The sequence below is a fragment of the Chaetura pelagica genome, unplaced genomic scaffold (assembly GCF_000747805.2).
Source record: "Chaetura pelagica isolate M959 unplaced genomic scaffold, ChaPel_1.0 scaffold24, whole genome shotgun sequence".
Lineage (NCBI taxonomy): Eukaryota > Metazoa > Chordata > Aves > Apodiformes > Apodidae > Chaetura > Chaetura pelagica.
In genome coordinates this window covers 3,584,995-3,600,509 of record NW_009953077.1, presented here as the reverse complement: position 1 = coordinate 3,600,509, position 15,515 = coordinate 3,584,995, and the positions used below count along the sequence as shown (strand labels likewise).

The 15,515-nt window shown below is 39.5% G+C and overlaps 1 protein-coding gene across 1 annotated transcript; it reads left to right on the top strand.

The window, feature by feature from the left end:
• The first annotated feature begins 222 nt into the window (after positions 1-222).
• Positions 223-11,185, top strand: NOL8 (nucleolar protein 8). The gene is made up of 16 exons (XM_009996908.1): positions 223-361; positions 523-585; positions 1,448-1,526; positions 1,830-1,977; positions 2,888-2,956; positions 3,268-5,211; positions 5,498-5,614; positions 6,244-6,363; positions 6,702-6,786; positions 7,043-7,187; positions 8,198-8,281; positions 8,466-8,743; positions 9,106-9,232; positions 9,669-9,739; positions 10,732-10,814; positions 11,132-11,185. Exons 1-16 carry the CDS (start codon positions 223-225, stop codon positions 11,183-11,185), a joined length of 3,606 nt encoding a protein of 1,201 aa, XP_009995210.1.
• Positions 11,186-15,515: the final 4,330 nt, after the last annotated feature.

Sequence of the window (15,515 nt, the reverse complement as noted above, 5' to 3'; positions counted from 1 at the left end):
CCCGGGCGGGCAGGGCCTCAGCCCCGGCTCCTGCCAGCAGCGCCTCAGCCCCGGCTCCTGCCAGCAGGGCGGTGCTTTCTGACACGGGAGCGGAGCGACTCGTTCCGTGATGGGGTGTTGTGCCTGCGATCATCCCTCCGGTGTGAGTTACCGAACTGTGACGGTTTTTTAACAGGAAAACGGGGCGTGCGACGCAGAAGTGACACAGCCGGGCTTGTCGTCATGGAGCAGAAGCGGGTGTCGAAGCGGTTGTACGTCGGAGGGCTCGGCCACACCGTCTCTAAGGCTGAACTGCAAGAAAGATTCGGCAAGTTTGGGGAGGTTTTGGACGCAGAGATTATTACCAGGAAAGATGACCAGGGTAACAGTTTTGCTTCATCCTTTAAAATTGAATCATTTTTCGATTTGTAATTTGAAATGGAATTTTTGCTTCAGAGACACTATTTTTAGCAAATAGATTAATTTTCAGCTTTAAAGGAAATGCTGGTATTCTGTAGATATTAACTGTGTATCGTTTATCAGGGAACCCTATGAAGACTTTTGCTTACCTCACTGTCAGCATTTCTGATGCAGATCTTAGGAAGTGTAAGTACATTTTTGGTGTTTTGTAAATAATTTTGGTTTTGAGCCAGGATAGAACACTGATCATGCATCTAACGTTGTAAAATCAGGCTGTGGTTCAGGTAGATCCTGTTTCATTCTGTTGTCATGTTCATTCCATCTTCTTAAAGCTGCAGTTTTTTGGAAGCTGCTTTACTGCAGTTTACAGTAAGTACATGTAAGCAGATTAAAGAGATGCCTTCTGGCTGAAATAGGTGATCTATGAGTTTGTTTTAACCTTTTTGTGAAAAGGTACAGGAAATGTACTTCCAACACTTTCATCACGTCCATAAAACATTAGAAGTGACTTGATATGAGAGGAAACCCAGAAGGAGATCTTGTGTAAACCATTTTCTGTTAAAGCAGTTTTACAAATCCCATGACAGGTGGGCTACAAAACTATTGGCAGGGTTATAAAACCACCTGTGTAACAGGTAGCAGCAGAATGACAAGTTGAGATACCTACACCTGAAGAGAGAGATTGGTAATACATCATTTTATCTGGGGAATGCTGCCATTAGGACTAAGAAAGTTAAAGTGGAGAAGCAGTTAAGTGGGGGAAAACCTCTCAGACACTAGCGTAGAAACTTCAGGGTATATGCATCTGAATTTTCGGGTTTGTACTTGAACCAAATCATATGGACTTGAATGACTCTTGAAATCAGAACTTTTAATTTTGGATGTAGACCTTCTTGTGTAAGATTTGGGTTTTAGACCTTTCATAGACAAACTTAAATCAGGTGACTAATGGAGTCATGCTAAAAAAACTTCAGACTATCACAGAAGCAGAAGGCAGGGCTAGGTCTAATGTCTATTTTTATTTATTTCCCATCACCTTTTTTTACAGGTATGTCAATTTTAAATAAAACAAAATGGAAAGGGGGGACACTGCAAATTGAGTTGGCCAAAGAAAGCTTTTTGCACAGGTAAAAATAATTTTTTTAAATGTACATTTTTGCTAAAGTTACTTTTTCTGTTTATCTGATAACAGTATGGCTGTGCTTTCATCTGCTACACTCTTAGTTTTTCTAGTTTTTACTGACAGTGGGTGGGCTGTCGATACATACTAGATAGTGCAACATGTTCGGCGTCATTCTTCCCTTAAAGGTAGCAGATATGTTAATTCCTTAAGCAGCAAATGGCTACTGTTCTCTGGGAAAGGGTGACTGCCAACTATAATTTAGGGACAGGCAGATCTTTTTTCATGTACAATGTACTTTTTGGTGCAGGCTCGCCATGGAGAGGGAGGAAGCAAAGCTGCAGAAAGAAAAGCCACAGAGACATGACAAAACGTGTCTGTTGGAATCACTGAAAAAAGCTGGAGTTGTAGACTTTCAGATGAAAGCAGTGCCAGGTACAGAGGTGCCAGACCATAAGGTATGGTGGGGTGGGTACATATAGAGCACTGAAACAAAAAAACCCACAAAACCATAATGAGGTGCAAGCTTATTACATCTAAAGTTATGCCAAATCTCTACACTTGATGTAAAGAAATCTTTATTAAGTGTGACAGTGCAGCTTGTGGAAGGTAGTCTAAAGAAATGTGTGAGCATGTAGAATGCTCCTGTCATTATTTGTAATGACTGGAAATAATCTTGATCCTGCTATCCTCTTTGTTGTAGATAGTAAATGCTTTGTTGCCTTTTTGTGTTGGGAGTATCTTTGTTTCACCCTGAAAGGCATGTAAAGAGAATGTGTGTCTCATTTTTATACAGCATATACGTTTTTGACAGCACTCATCTCTGTGCTTCACCACATTCAGGATCAGGGTCTACACATGCTTACAAAAGTTAAGATTTAAAGTAAAATCATTGAATGTGCAAATTTAGGCAACAAAACCTATATTTATTGCAAAGTTTTCAAATTATTGTCTAAGCACAGAACGTTTTGGAGGGTGATGGGGAGACTTTAATTTTTTAGTGGTAAGGGGGAAAGCAGCAAAAGAATACTGATCTGTATAGTTGAGACTGATAATTCATAAACCAGAAACATGATATAAAAAATAGTACTTGTAAAGAAATTCAGTTATTTAATATAGCTTTTTATTTGCAAGGTTGTAGAAATTTGGGGCTTTGGTTGGTTTTCGTTTGCTCTTTTTTTGAGAAGGAAGCTGGCTAAGTTGCACAGTATAAATAGGTCTCACTAAGTGCATAAACATAAAAAGAATTAGCCACAGATAGTTCTCTGTTAGTGTTTCTGTTACCAGAGAATACACATCTTGTTTTATTCCAGAGTTACGTCCATTCCCTTCTTGTTTAACACTAATTATTTTCTTTTTTTTTTTTAGAAATGGATTGTTGGTAAATTTGGCAGAGTCCTACCTGTCCTACACCTTAGGAGTCAACAGAAAAATAAAATATCCTTTTCTTTTTGGTTTTCCAGAAGGACAGTTCCCTTCTTTCTTTCTTCATATAAGGAAGCATTTGCTTAGTGGCTTTAATCTAGACTACTATGTCATAGGTGATTTCTTGAATCCCTTGAGTAAATCTTGCAGTAAGTTTGTGTGATTTGAATATAATTTAGACTGGAAGTCAGTTGCCTAAAGGCTTATGGTTGTGACATTAAAAAGGACTCTTTGCTGTCTTCTCATGCAGAATTTAGCCATAAAGACTGAAAGTCTACTTGCTGAAAGAATTGTGTTATTTTAATTCCTTAACTCAGACTAACATTGTGAAATATGACCCATCAAAGTATTGCCATAACCTCAGGAAGCTGGAGCCAGACTTGGCACGTGAAGTTCCTATATCTGAGCTCACCTGGTGCTTGGAAGGGGGAGATGGCAGCGTCATGCACAGGAAGCGGCCAGGAGAGCTCCCCGGGGCAAAACAGCCACCTAAAAAACTGAGGCAACTGGGCAGAGAGGCTCTGAATGGAGCAGTAGTTCTCTCCTCTGGGTGCCAGTCACCTTCAAAAAACAGAAGCTTAGCGCAGCTAGATGAAAGGTCAAAATCCAAACCCAATGAGAAGTCTAAATTGCCTCTGTCAAGTGCTCTTTCCAGTAAAATATCAGAGAGGGGCTTAGTATCAGATAAAAGCAACATTTCTGGAGTTACAGCTCAAAATCATAGGAGTGTTTGTGACAGTGACGTTGATTCTGAAGAGGAAATCAGAGCAATGGTAGAGAAAGAGAGAGGAATGCAGAAAGCTGAAAATGTTGAGACTGAAAGTGACCACTTGGAAATTGTTGGGGATAATTTTGAATTAAAATATAATAGTCACTGGTCCTTAAGCAATCCAGATGCTAGAAAGAAAGCCATCAAAGGAAGTAACAGAGAGAAAGAGACTGTGGAATGTGACAACAGTTATGACTCAGCAGATACAGATGAAATTATTGCTGAAAGTAAAACTCCAGATCTAAGTAGCAGGAAAACTACAATTTTAGAAGATTCTAAACAGGTGAAGCTGGAAAATAAAGAAATGCCAACTACCAAAACCTGTGAGTCAGTGGATGACTCTGCACAGAAACCTCACCATTTAAAAGAATATATTGGAAGGAAAGGGAAAATTAAAAAAAAAACCAACTCTGTCTTGCAAAGTACAGCAGTTAAGAGCTCAACAAAGGCAAGTGATAGTGAAAGCTCTTACTCAGAGGCTGAGAAAGGGGACTCTGAAATTAGTTCTGATTATGAGTCTCTTATGCAAAACTGTTACCGCTTGGACCTTACATTAGATGACCTAAAAGCATTAGCTACTGAAAACGTTGGGGCACCAGCAGATGAATCAGATAGTGCACTGAGTTCTAGTCAGCAAAGTGTTGAAGAAAATCCTAAGGGTAATGTTGTAAATAAACCAAAACTTTCTAAAATCCACCCTGCAGTTAAAAAAAAATGTATCTGTCCTGAAGATGTAGTTGCTGCAATTTTAGCTGGGGAGGACAATGCTGCTGAAGAAGGCTCCAAGGGACAAAATAACTCGTGTTTGAAATATCAGCCTTTCAGAGGAATTGGGTCCCTTTGTGAAAAAGAGGTAACTAAGGAGAGCAGCGGTTCAAAGAAGGTGTTGGCAGAAAGTTTAGGTCCTGAAACTTGTATTTCTTACTGTGGGGAGGAGTCATCTAAAAGACAGTCTAAAAAGCATCCATTGTGTCCACAGGAAATCAGTAGTAAAAAGAGACAGAATATGCCTTGTGAACCGCACAAGGAATTGTCAGATTTTGCTTCCTTAGCAGCTGAGAGCAATCAGCCTGGTTCCAGGCCTCATTTACAAGGAAGGAGCAAAGACACAAGTTCTTTACCAGAAGACCAAAATTCAGAGCGTGGAGCTGCTGTTCCCAGTACTGATGAGAGTGGAGACGAGAGCAGTGATGTGGATAGGAATGCTACAGTGCCACAGAAACATGTTAAGCAACTGAAAAGGCCAAAACTGCTTTCCAAAAAATTAAAGAGAGATGTAAGCAATACAAATCCCGAACGTGAAACTAACAAGTGTGAGAATGGGAAGACAAGCCTGCTGGAAACTAAGGAGCTTTGTCGTCAGGTTACTGCTTCAAAGGGACCTGATTTAGAAAAGAAACAGTTCCAGGATAACCAGAGGAGGCTGGCAGCTCTAGAAGAGAGACAGAAAGAGAGAGAATTACAGAAGAAACTCATTCAAGGAGCTCTTTCAAATCTGGTAATTACACTCACAACTTCTATCTGAATAGTGTGCAGTAAAAGAAAAAGGGAAATCAATGTGCTTTAAGACACTTTAAAAGCATATTCTGGAGTTTCGGATTCCCTTGCCAGTTTTCCTATGAGTCTATACAAAATGATGCATACCCAATACCTGGAATGTTTCTGGAGTTGCAAGAGCAATAGTAGATTCTTCCTTTAATGTCATGGGAACAGCTTTTAGATACTTATGTATGACTGCAGCAAGTATTTAATCTGTTTGACTTGACAGTTTCACTCTTACCTAGGATAGCCAGCCAGCAGGCAAGCATAAACACATCATATTCAATTCAGATGTGGAAAGTGAAGCTGAAGGAGATGAGGTGTTGAAGAAAGGGAAGAGTTTGGGAGAGAAGCATGAAGAAGTAAGTATTAGGGAAATAATTTCTTTTTTATTGGATTTTTTTTCTTCATAAACATAGTAAGATTAGGACCATTCTCCTTTTCTCACTTTTCCTCATGTTTAGCATTTTTTTACTTAAATCTCTCTCACCTGGTATTTAGAATCCTTGCCCTGTGTTTTCCCTTTTCTTCAAAAGAACCTCTGATTCTATGGAAAATTGTTTCCAAGCCACGTGCTTACCTGTTGTAATCATTGACATTGATTAACTGATGACAGTAATCTCCTAGAGTTTATGCCATAAATGAGGCTTGTTCAGAGAGTATAATGACACATTGATATTTTTAAACTGATCTCCCTTGAGGTAATCAGAAAGTTGTTTTTTTTATACCTGACTCCCTCATATTGTAAAACCTGAGTTACCCTTTACATGGATAATTTGCTTATGCTAAAATTGTATAGTCATAACTGTAACACAGAATTTTACAAGGTGTGTATGAAACAGAAATACATGGATCAGTAAGTGAGCAGGTTGTTCTAGAAATCTGTTTTTTCAGATAAATGGGAAAGTACATGAACAAAGTTAATACTGATTTATCTTTTCAATGTCATGTAAAGGACCTGCTTTTCTTGATTTTCTTCTTGTTTAACAAGGATGAACCTGCTCCCAAAACTTCAAGCAGACTGTTTGAAAGCAGTGAGGATGAGCAAGATGACGCAGATGATGAGAGATTCAAAATTAAACCCCAGTTTGAAGGCAAAGCTGGTGAAAAAGTGAGTGAGCTTGTTACTGTAATTTTATTCTCTTCTAGGTCTCCATAATGCCACCTCAGGAGAACATAAGGTGTAGGCTTGCATACTTGCTGAATATGAGTTTGACAAACTTGGAATAGAATTCTCTTTCATAGAGGAAGAGCAGCCATGAGGATACTGTGTCTTGGGCAGTGGGAAAAGTTTCTCTGATGTTGTCATTTTGGAATACAAAGAAATTTCTGGAAAAGGCATTAGGAGCTAAAGGTTATTAGGATGTTGCCATAATTACAGTAAAAAAAAGTTAATTAACATTGATTTTCTTCTCTAGGGCTTAACAGTGTCTGCTTTGTTTTGTTTAGCTCTTGAGACTGCAGTCACGATTTGGCACAGATGAAAGATTTCGCATGGATGCTCGATTCCTTGAAAGTGACAGTGGGGAGGAAGGTAAACTTGCTCCTGGTTCCTAGTTAGTGGTAGCAAATTACTGCTCTAATGTTCACATGAAATAGATGCCTGTCATATTTCTAATCAAAGATTTTCTATAGTGCAAGGAAAAAACCCTCAACGTAGCTTTAACATGAGGGAAGTGATATGTTGATAGGTTTGAGCTCTTCTAGTGCTACAGCAAGGTCGTATATCAAATATTAAGGCTTGCTTACATCAGAACAGGGAAAACAAAATGTATTTACTTGTTTCTTAGCAGAGACAAATGCCTTGAAGACAGATGAGGAGGAGGAACTTGCTGCAGAGAAAAAGAAGAATCTGCAAATACTGGGAAGCCTCTTGAATGTCAACTTGGAACACCATAAGCCAACTAAACCAGCCGCAAGTGCTAAGAAATTCAAGTACGCATCCTCTGTTATCGGAAAAGAAGGAATTGCAGGAAGGCTGAATTTTTGCGAGTGTTTCACAAGTACAGTTTCTGCCTAGCTGACTGAGAAAAGTCTTTCCCTCTTGGTTGTGTGCATTTGAAGTCAGTCTTTAATGCAGTTTTCCAGCCTGAGTATCTGAATAGATCATCCTACTGGTAATTGTAATTATTTTAGGAGTTGCATCGATTGCTGCTGACTGCTAAATACCAGTGTGACTGCTGCACAATCATACTTGATTCTAGGGCTTCTGTTCAACTTTTCATGCATCTTCTAAAGAGTAAGCAGAGGGGGAAATAACTTCTGCAACCCCAGAGGTTGTCTTAAGAAAGTTTTCTGAAGGTCTGTTCCTTAGTTAATGTTCTTCAGTTAACTATATAGCAGGGGACCATTTAAAAGTAGTTAATTTATGCTGCAAGGATTAATTTAGGAAGAAGGGGGAAAATAAGTGATCACCTTCTTGCAGTGTGGGCTTTGCCACACTAATATTTGAGTCAGTCTAAACCTTAAGATGCTGTAGCTGATAGTCCCTGAAATGTTTAAATTTTGGAAGGTGGGCATAATGGCTTTTGGTTTGTTTGTTCTTCTTGCTTTGTTCTGTTGGTTTTTTTCCTTGCACTTTCTTAATTTATTCCATGTCTGGTACCAGAAGAAATATATATATAGATGAGTAAATGGGGATGAATAGCTGTATTGATACAGCTTCTCAAAAGAGAAACAGATGCAGGTATAACCTTCCTGCATAACACACACAACTTGAGGTCTGTGTTTTATATGAAATATTAGAATTTTATTAAAGCCACTTCTGTTTATCTCTTTTCCTGACACTGACTAGCAGGTACTTTCCAAATACCAGTTAGGTTTTGGATTGATTTGGAGCTGTTTTGGTCAATGTGAGTTTGAGTCTGACTCTTAAGGTTTGGGGTAGCTTTCAGCTGAGCATTTGGAATGTCTCATGGCTTTCCTTTTCCTTCCTGTGTTTACAGAGATATTAATGCCCTCCGCTACGATCCCACAAGACAGGACCACGCAGTCTTTGAAAGGAAACCAAGTGCTACAGAAAAAGAGAGGTAACACTGCAGCTTGGTAACTGTAATTGTGAAGGTTCTTCCCCTGGAAAGGCAGCTATAGGAGACGACCTGAATTTGAAGCTATGCAGACTGCTAAGACATGAATAGCAAGATTGCCTCTTAGGGAGCCTTTCTTTTAGAAAAGTGTGTGCTGTGTTACTATCCCTTCACAATCTCGTTTCAGTAAAGCTAAAAGGAAGAAGAAGAGGGAAGAGAGTGAAAAACTCCCTGAAGTGTCGAAAGAAACATACTATGATATTGCTGTTGATTTAAAAGAGTTGTTTGGCTCTTCAAAGAGCAAATCAGAAACAAATCAAGAAGTACCCTGGGACAAAGCCACTGCAGAGGACCCTACCCAACCTGACTCTTCGGGACCTAATGCTGGCAGTAAGGAAGATCAGGAGTCTGATTATTTCAAGTTTTCCTTCTTTGAAGACATGGAGGAGTCACGCATGAAAGAAGGTAAACTTGCAATAGCTCACTTTTAATGAAGTAGAATGTTCTGATCTTTCTCTTAAATAATTTAAGACTGTTTGTGTTTCATAGTCTGGTTACAGTTGGGTTTGGAAACTGCTTGATCTTGCCAGAGAGAGGCAGTACCTGAGCTGTCATCTCAGTTTTGGTCATCCAGACAAGTCCTGAGCTTATACACCACTGAATTGAATTAATATTTGCCCAGAGTAGGATAGAAAACCTAGGAGGGGAGGTTTCTATCCTTCTCAAATCTATTTTCCAAATAAGGTATTTCAGTGTGAAGTAGAAATTTTTACTGGCAAGTAGGGGAATAATCTGATTATTTTTTTTAATTGATTTTATTATTGCAGAGCCCTACGTAATTGAAACAATAAAACCTGTAAAAGTCACATGGCAAGAAGATCCACGTTTCCGAGACAGCAGTTCTGAGGGTGATGATGAACCAGAGGCATCAGAAAGTGAATGGAACAAAGAAATGTAAGTTTGTATTTGTATTTATTGTCTACTTGGTGGTAGTACTTTGATGCTATGAGAATATTGATAGCAGTGCTCAGGTTATGGGAGACTAACATCTTCATTCCACATCTCTGGCCAGTGAAAGTCTTCTTTGGAAACCATTCTTTGCTGCACAGAGTGTAGTAGTCAAAAATCCTAATAGCACACTTGAAGTTGGATGTAAAATCTGAGTTTCTAGTTGATTGCATGAAAACTGAGCTGAGTAGGGGGTTTAGCCAAATGTCAAATGTAGATTAAATTTTCTTTAGAAACTTTTTTTCTAGAAGGCTCTATTTGGTTAGTGTGGAGTAACGTTCTTCAATGCATGCTATTTCTCTGCAGCCTTGCAGCTTTAATTTGTGTAAATGGAATTTGACAGTAACTTTTATGATGCTGAAATTCCTTTGTGTTTGTCTAGGTTTGTTTCTTTGCCACAGACACAAACTGTGAGATTTTTCTTCTTCTCCAAAGATGACGAACGACTAAGAGGTATAACAGAACTTATTCACCCCCCCCTTTTTTTTTTTAACTCTTACTGGAATGAAATACTGTCTGGTTCCTAAAGTTTTGTAGTTAAAACACGGATGAGATGCTTAAGAGGGGAATGGATTGTGGTAGCACGTCCCACAAAAAAGTCCTGGTAAAATAAATACTGAGCAGCTATTTTTTTTTCCTGTTTTCAGATAATTGCCTAATGTGGCTGGTCTTGTAAGGCTTACAAAAAAAAAAAAATCACTTGACAAATTATCTTTGGACATTTTTTGATCCTTTCAGGCATATATATGATCTTTTTCTTTTTCTGTATTTCTGGTGCTAGTGTTATGAATAATGAATATTCTTACCAGCGACCTAATGCCTACATGGTTCTTGATCCTAAACTGTGTAGCGCTTTTTCTTGTGTATATAATGAATTTCATAGTTCAAACCAAACAAAATAATAAACCAAAACATAGAAACCCACAAAAAAATTAAAAAACTCTCCCCAGGCTACCAAAACTATTGCTTTTGATATTTTATACAAATTATCAGGACAGACTTAAATGTTTGTGTCCTGAGACATGTTAGGTAACTATCATTAAATGCACATGTAAAAGTTAATGTGTTAATACAGTTATTGCACTATAATCTTCCATCTTATCTAGGTTATATTGCCCAGTAGAACTCAGCTACAAGTTGTGGCAGGAATTACATTCCTTGGGAGATGTGGGATAATGGTGCTGAGCTTTTCATGAAACATGCTGTTTCACTGCAATCTGTATTTCAGCATCTTGAGAAAAACTGTTGTCTTTCATTCTCCTTGATAGGCCAGGCTCTAATACCAAACATTTCTGTTCTGAGTCAACCATGTCATGGGGGCAAGAGAGGAATTTGGAGAAGCCGCCTTCCTGCCTCATTGCTGAGATGGGATGGACATGAGATTTACAAACAGCAGCATTTTTACAAGTGTTTCACCATATTAATTTGGTCTTTGTTTTGTGCAGAAGGCCCCAAGTTATTTTGTAGATCAGCAGATCTCAGTGAGGAAAGAGATGGTTGGGAAGACAGACGTAGAGTGTTGATTGAGGTGAGTCCTTTAACGTCTGTGACTCGGAACTGCGGCCGAAAGTTCAGCATGAGGAGGGAACACGGCTGCTTGTTTGCTGCGTGCGTGTTAAAAATTAATTCAGGACCTTGTGGAAGGCTTGAAACATGACCATTACCAGAGAACTAAACATTTTTAGTATAAAAGTGTGCATCATGTCCTGTTGTCATGTCCAGCCAGGGAAATAACTGCATCCCAGCATTGTGCAGGACCAGTTACTTTCCTGCACGTGAAACAAGAGTCTGAGACAAACAAGAATTCAGAAACTTCTCATTATGTCAATTTTTTAATATTTTCAGGAGTGCCGGAAGAAGCATAAGGATGCAAGGAGGAAAGTGAAAGCAAAACAATAAACTTTTTTATCTTACTACTCAGAAAAGTTTCATGTTTCTTCTTTGAAGAAATTTGTTGTGGTTTGGGCCTAACATGACAACAAGGAACCAGCCCCATGGCTGTTCAACTGCCTTCCCTGTGCATGCACTGGGCTGGGGAGGACAAAGGCCAACTAGACACTTGTGGGTCGAGACAAGGACACTCACCATTTACAGTCCCAGGCAAAACAGACTCAACTTAGGGAAAAAGAATACTTTCACATTAATCAAATGCACACAGGACACAGACAACACAAAGAGCAGGGCTTAAATACCTTACCCCTCTCTTCTTCGTGGGCCTAAATGATTTTGCTTTCAATTTCTCTCCCTCTTTCACTCCAGCAACACAGGGGGACAGGGGATGGGGTTTAGAGTCTGTGCACAGTCTGTTGTTCCCTGCTGCTCCCTTCTTCTCAGGGAAGACCTCCCCCCACCACCATGGGGTCCCTTCCATGGGATAGAGAATAGAATAGAATGGTTAAGGTTGGAAGGAAGGGACCTAAAAGATCATCAGGTTCCAACCTCCCTGCTATGAGCAGGGATACCTCCCACTAAACCAGGCTGCACAAGCCTCATCCAACCTGGTGTTATACTCCTTCAGGGAGTGACATTCCACATCCTCTCTGGGCAACCTATTCCAGTGTCTTACTACCTCATGGTGAATAATATATTCCTGATGTCTGACCTAAATCTACTCTCAGTTTAAATTAAATTGACTTCCATGACGGTTTCAGCATCAAAAGCATTGTAAGGGCTCTTCTTGCTGTCAGTGGGTTAAAGGTTTTCTCTGAACTATAGAGTTTTCAGTGCAAGACATATATAATGAGCCTGGCATGGTGCAAGTCTGTCACAGCTCATTCAGTGTCTGCAATAAAGCAGAGCTGCTTCAACAGTCCCCAATACAAGAGTTTTCCATTTGAAAATGCTGTTAACAGCACATTGAAACTGGAAGTGGGGGAATGGCAAGATTTTAAGGCAACTTACATTGGAAAAGCACAAGAATTTTCATAGGTCAAAGGGGAACATATCATTGTGGCTTTTGTTTTGAAATTATTTTGGAAAGTATAGAAAATAGTGAATAGTAACTCAAGTCAAAAGCTGGGAAAGGTGTTTATTTTATTTATATATTTATTTTTTTTAATCATTCAGTATTTCAGTGGCTTCTACTGTGTTTTCCAGACTCCCCTGCAGCAACCTAGCTAGAATAGTCATCTTTCCCTGCAGGCAGCCTGTAGGGCTCAAAAAACATTTCATATCTCTTTGAACTCGATTTTTCAGGGTGGACACAGCAGGCAAAGTGCCACTTAATTAGGTTAATATTGCTGAGGTCACAGCTCCTCACTTAAGCAGCCAGGGCAACTGAGCAGCAGGGCTGGGGCTCAAAGAAGGCTCCTGGTTTGGGAGACCCATCTTAGAGGAAAACTGACTCTTCTGACATCTTGGAGAGGTTCTAAGCATGCTTATCACCCCCACATCTGGAAGCGTGAAGTGTCCTGAAGTGTGGTTGGTCAGGCAGAACTGTTACGAGCTTCTCCAAGGAGAGTGAAAGTTGTTCCCAAGGGAGTAAAAGATGCCCTGTGAAGCACTGAGCTTTCACACTTCATCTGTGCTAGTTCTGTTGAATATCCCCAGGTGTGCTAATAAGAGCATTAATGTGTTGTCAGTTTTACTAGACCTTTGGAAGAAAATTATGGAAACCAAACATCACTTAGGATTCCTGTGAGAGCTATTATTAAACCAGCTCAGTGCTTTTTTTCCCTGAGACTATAAGCTCAGTTGACTTTTCTATTCTAATTCAAGTGGGAAAGAAAGATAGCATTGTGTGGCCTTCAGACTCTCTTCTATTTGTGTATGTGTCTCAGGAGATGAATTATTTATGACAATGTAATTACAGAAGTGAACAAACAAATGCATTGTACTTTTATTTCCTTCCCCAAAGAAGCCGCAGTCTGTCATAAGGACACTAGGTGGCAGTCTCAGACCAGGAACAGTTCAAGGGCTGTTAAGACATCGCACTGCCAGTAAACTGTGGCTTTTCGGTAGGATTTGCTCCTTGCAAGGCAAGATATGAAGAGAATTGGTTGTGATGCGGAAACACCCAAAGCGGAACTCTTTGCAGTTATTTTTAGAAGCTGGTAACGGATTTCCAGCTGATTTCCAGAAAAGGAGATCTCAGGTCTGCAAATTTTGTAGCTAACCATTACTGACTTACCAAAAAAACAGTGAAATCTCTGTTTCCGGTGGTGTGAGCACAAATTCTGATCAAAAGAGAAGCCAAATCCCTAGGTGACTGGAGTCAATGGGATGTGGAAAACATGATAGTTTGGGGTTCTTTTCCTTTATTTTAAAGCAGATGTGTGAGCAAGAGTCCCCTGACACCATGAAGTGTCTTAGCTTGTAGGCTATTATGTGAAGTTGTCCTCTTTCACATTTGGAATGGACAACTGTAACCCATGAAGCCTTGGGGTAATTTTATATGTGATTACATTGGTATCTTCTACTCTGTATAAATAATTAAATCCTCACTGACTTGCATTCTTTGTTAGGGCTCTGATATGCTTTCAGTTCAAGCCTGTTCTTTGAAGGAGATGGGCTAGAAACTTTGATTTGTATTTTTCATGGCCAAGCCCCAATGCTCTGTAAGACATTCCCTTTCATCTTCTTCTCTTCCCCTAAAAAGTCAAAATTTTTAAAGCTTATTTTACAGTTACTGCAGATATATTTATAAAAAATAAAATCCACATTTGCCATTAAACTTTCAGGAATAGAATAATACAGAACAATTCAATAACAGCACTGAAGCAGAAGATATTTAGTTGGCTTAATTCCCTACTGACCAACATTCAGGGTATTTTACATGTGCAGGCTGAGGGCAGGATTTCTCCCAGCTTTCCTTAATCAAACAAAAAGATTCCCTTTGACACCAGTGATGTGAAGGAAGACTCACAGCCATATCTGTTTCTGCTCACTTTGGTTATGTTTCAGAGTGAGGTTAATAAGAAAATGTGTGTGGGATGTGGAAATAACTGTTTTTAATTATTAGATATCAAATTGACTGAGAAATTAATCCAATTCTCACTCTGCTGAGGGACTGAGAATAGAATGCAAGGAGGTATCAGGCATATGTTACTCCTAATGTGACTATTTCAGTTTCAACAAATGGCAAACTAGTATTGATTTCTAGACATAAGCTATGAACAAAAAAGAATTACAAAAGTTCTCAGCAGCCTGAAAAGCCAATATCGACCAAACTAGAATGGCATTTAGGAGAGTAATGCTAAGCTGATGAAAATAAATAGCAATAAAATAGCTTCTCACTTGTAATTTTTATCTAATATTGTATCAGGTCTGTGATCCTTTGCAAGTGTCTTCTAATGCATCACTGGTGACTGCAGAAATGTGCAGAATTAATAAAGAAAGTGGCTGGATGTGGAATAGCTACCCACCTCCAATCTTCCTGAAAGGGTTCAGTTTGATGTATGATATTCCTTTGATGAGAGCCTAAAAGCTATTAGTTCACAAAGTGAGTCTTTTTCTTGAGTTCCAGCAAAATAGGCCCTTTCCTCGAGGCCCCAGTTTCATACCGTCGATTTGTCTTTATCCCAACATGCACCTTCAGCTGTGAAACTGTGGTCATGCTATAGCACTTCCAAAAGGAGTGCGAATGGGGTTGCAAACACAAGGATTAGAATCATCAGGTTTAATACTTTGCTACTTTTAAATACCGGAAGCAGAGGAAGAGAGTAATGGATAGTAGGTGGGTGTGTACTGGTAGGCTGCACTTGAAGGAACTCTAACAGGAAGGATATGGATGACTGGGATGCTGTGAAATAAATGGGCATGTCAAAAAGCCAAAATATGACATACATTCCCTAGAAGATGTAGAAGTGTTTCCTCCAGAGTTCCCTTTCTATTTCTTTGTCCTGTCCAATGTTATTGTTACAGCATATGACAAGCATCAATAGTTAAGGGAAATGGAAGGAGAAAGTCTTTCTCACTAACACAGGCAAATAATAATTTTGTCTTTAACAGTCTTCCTTTCCTACTGTTTTTTTTCTCTACCATTTTACAGCAGGGAATTGGGAGGGTAGATGGGGGAGCATGGAGGGATGGAAAGCAGCAGATGGGGGATAGGTCAGTTCAAACACAGGTACAAACACACCTTCCCACTGTCATGCTGCAGCCAGAAAGGAAGAGGTATTTGGTCTATGAATGTACCTGCCCAACACTTAACACCTTTAATGTTCTGGTTGAAACTGGGACTCCTGGTCCCTCCTCACTTCAATAGGTCCCAGGTCCCACTAAGGTTCAG

What these genes read in the sequence shown, in the direction of transcription:
- NOL8 (XM_009996908.1), top strand. Translation starts at nt 223, where the DNA reads ATGGAGCAGAAGCGGGTGTCGAAGCGGTTGTACGTCGGAGGGCTCGGC. An exon ending in GCAAGTGCTAAGAAATTCAA is followed by an intron (nt 7,188 to 8,197) that starts GTACGCATCCTC and finishes CTGTGTTTACAG; the next exon opens with AGATATTAATGCCCTCCGCT. An exon ending in AGTGAATGGAACAAAGAAAT is followed by an intron (nt 9,233 to 9,668) that starts GTAAGTTTGTAT and finishes GTGTTTGTCTAG; the next exon opens with GTTTGTTTCTTTGCCACAGA.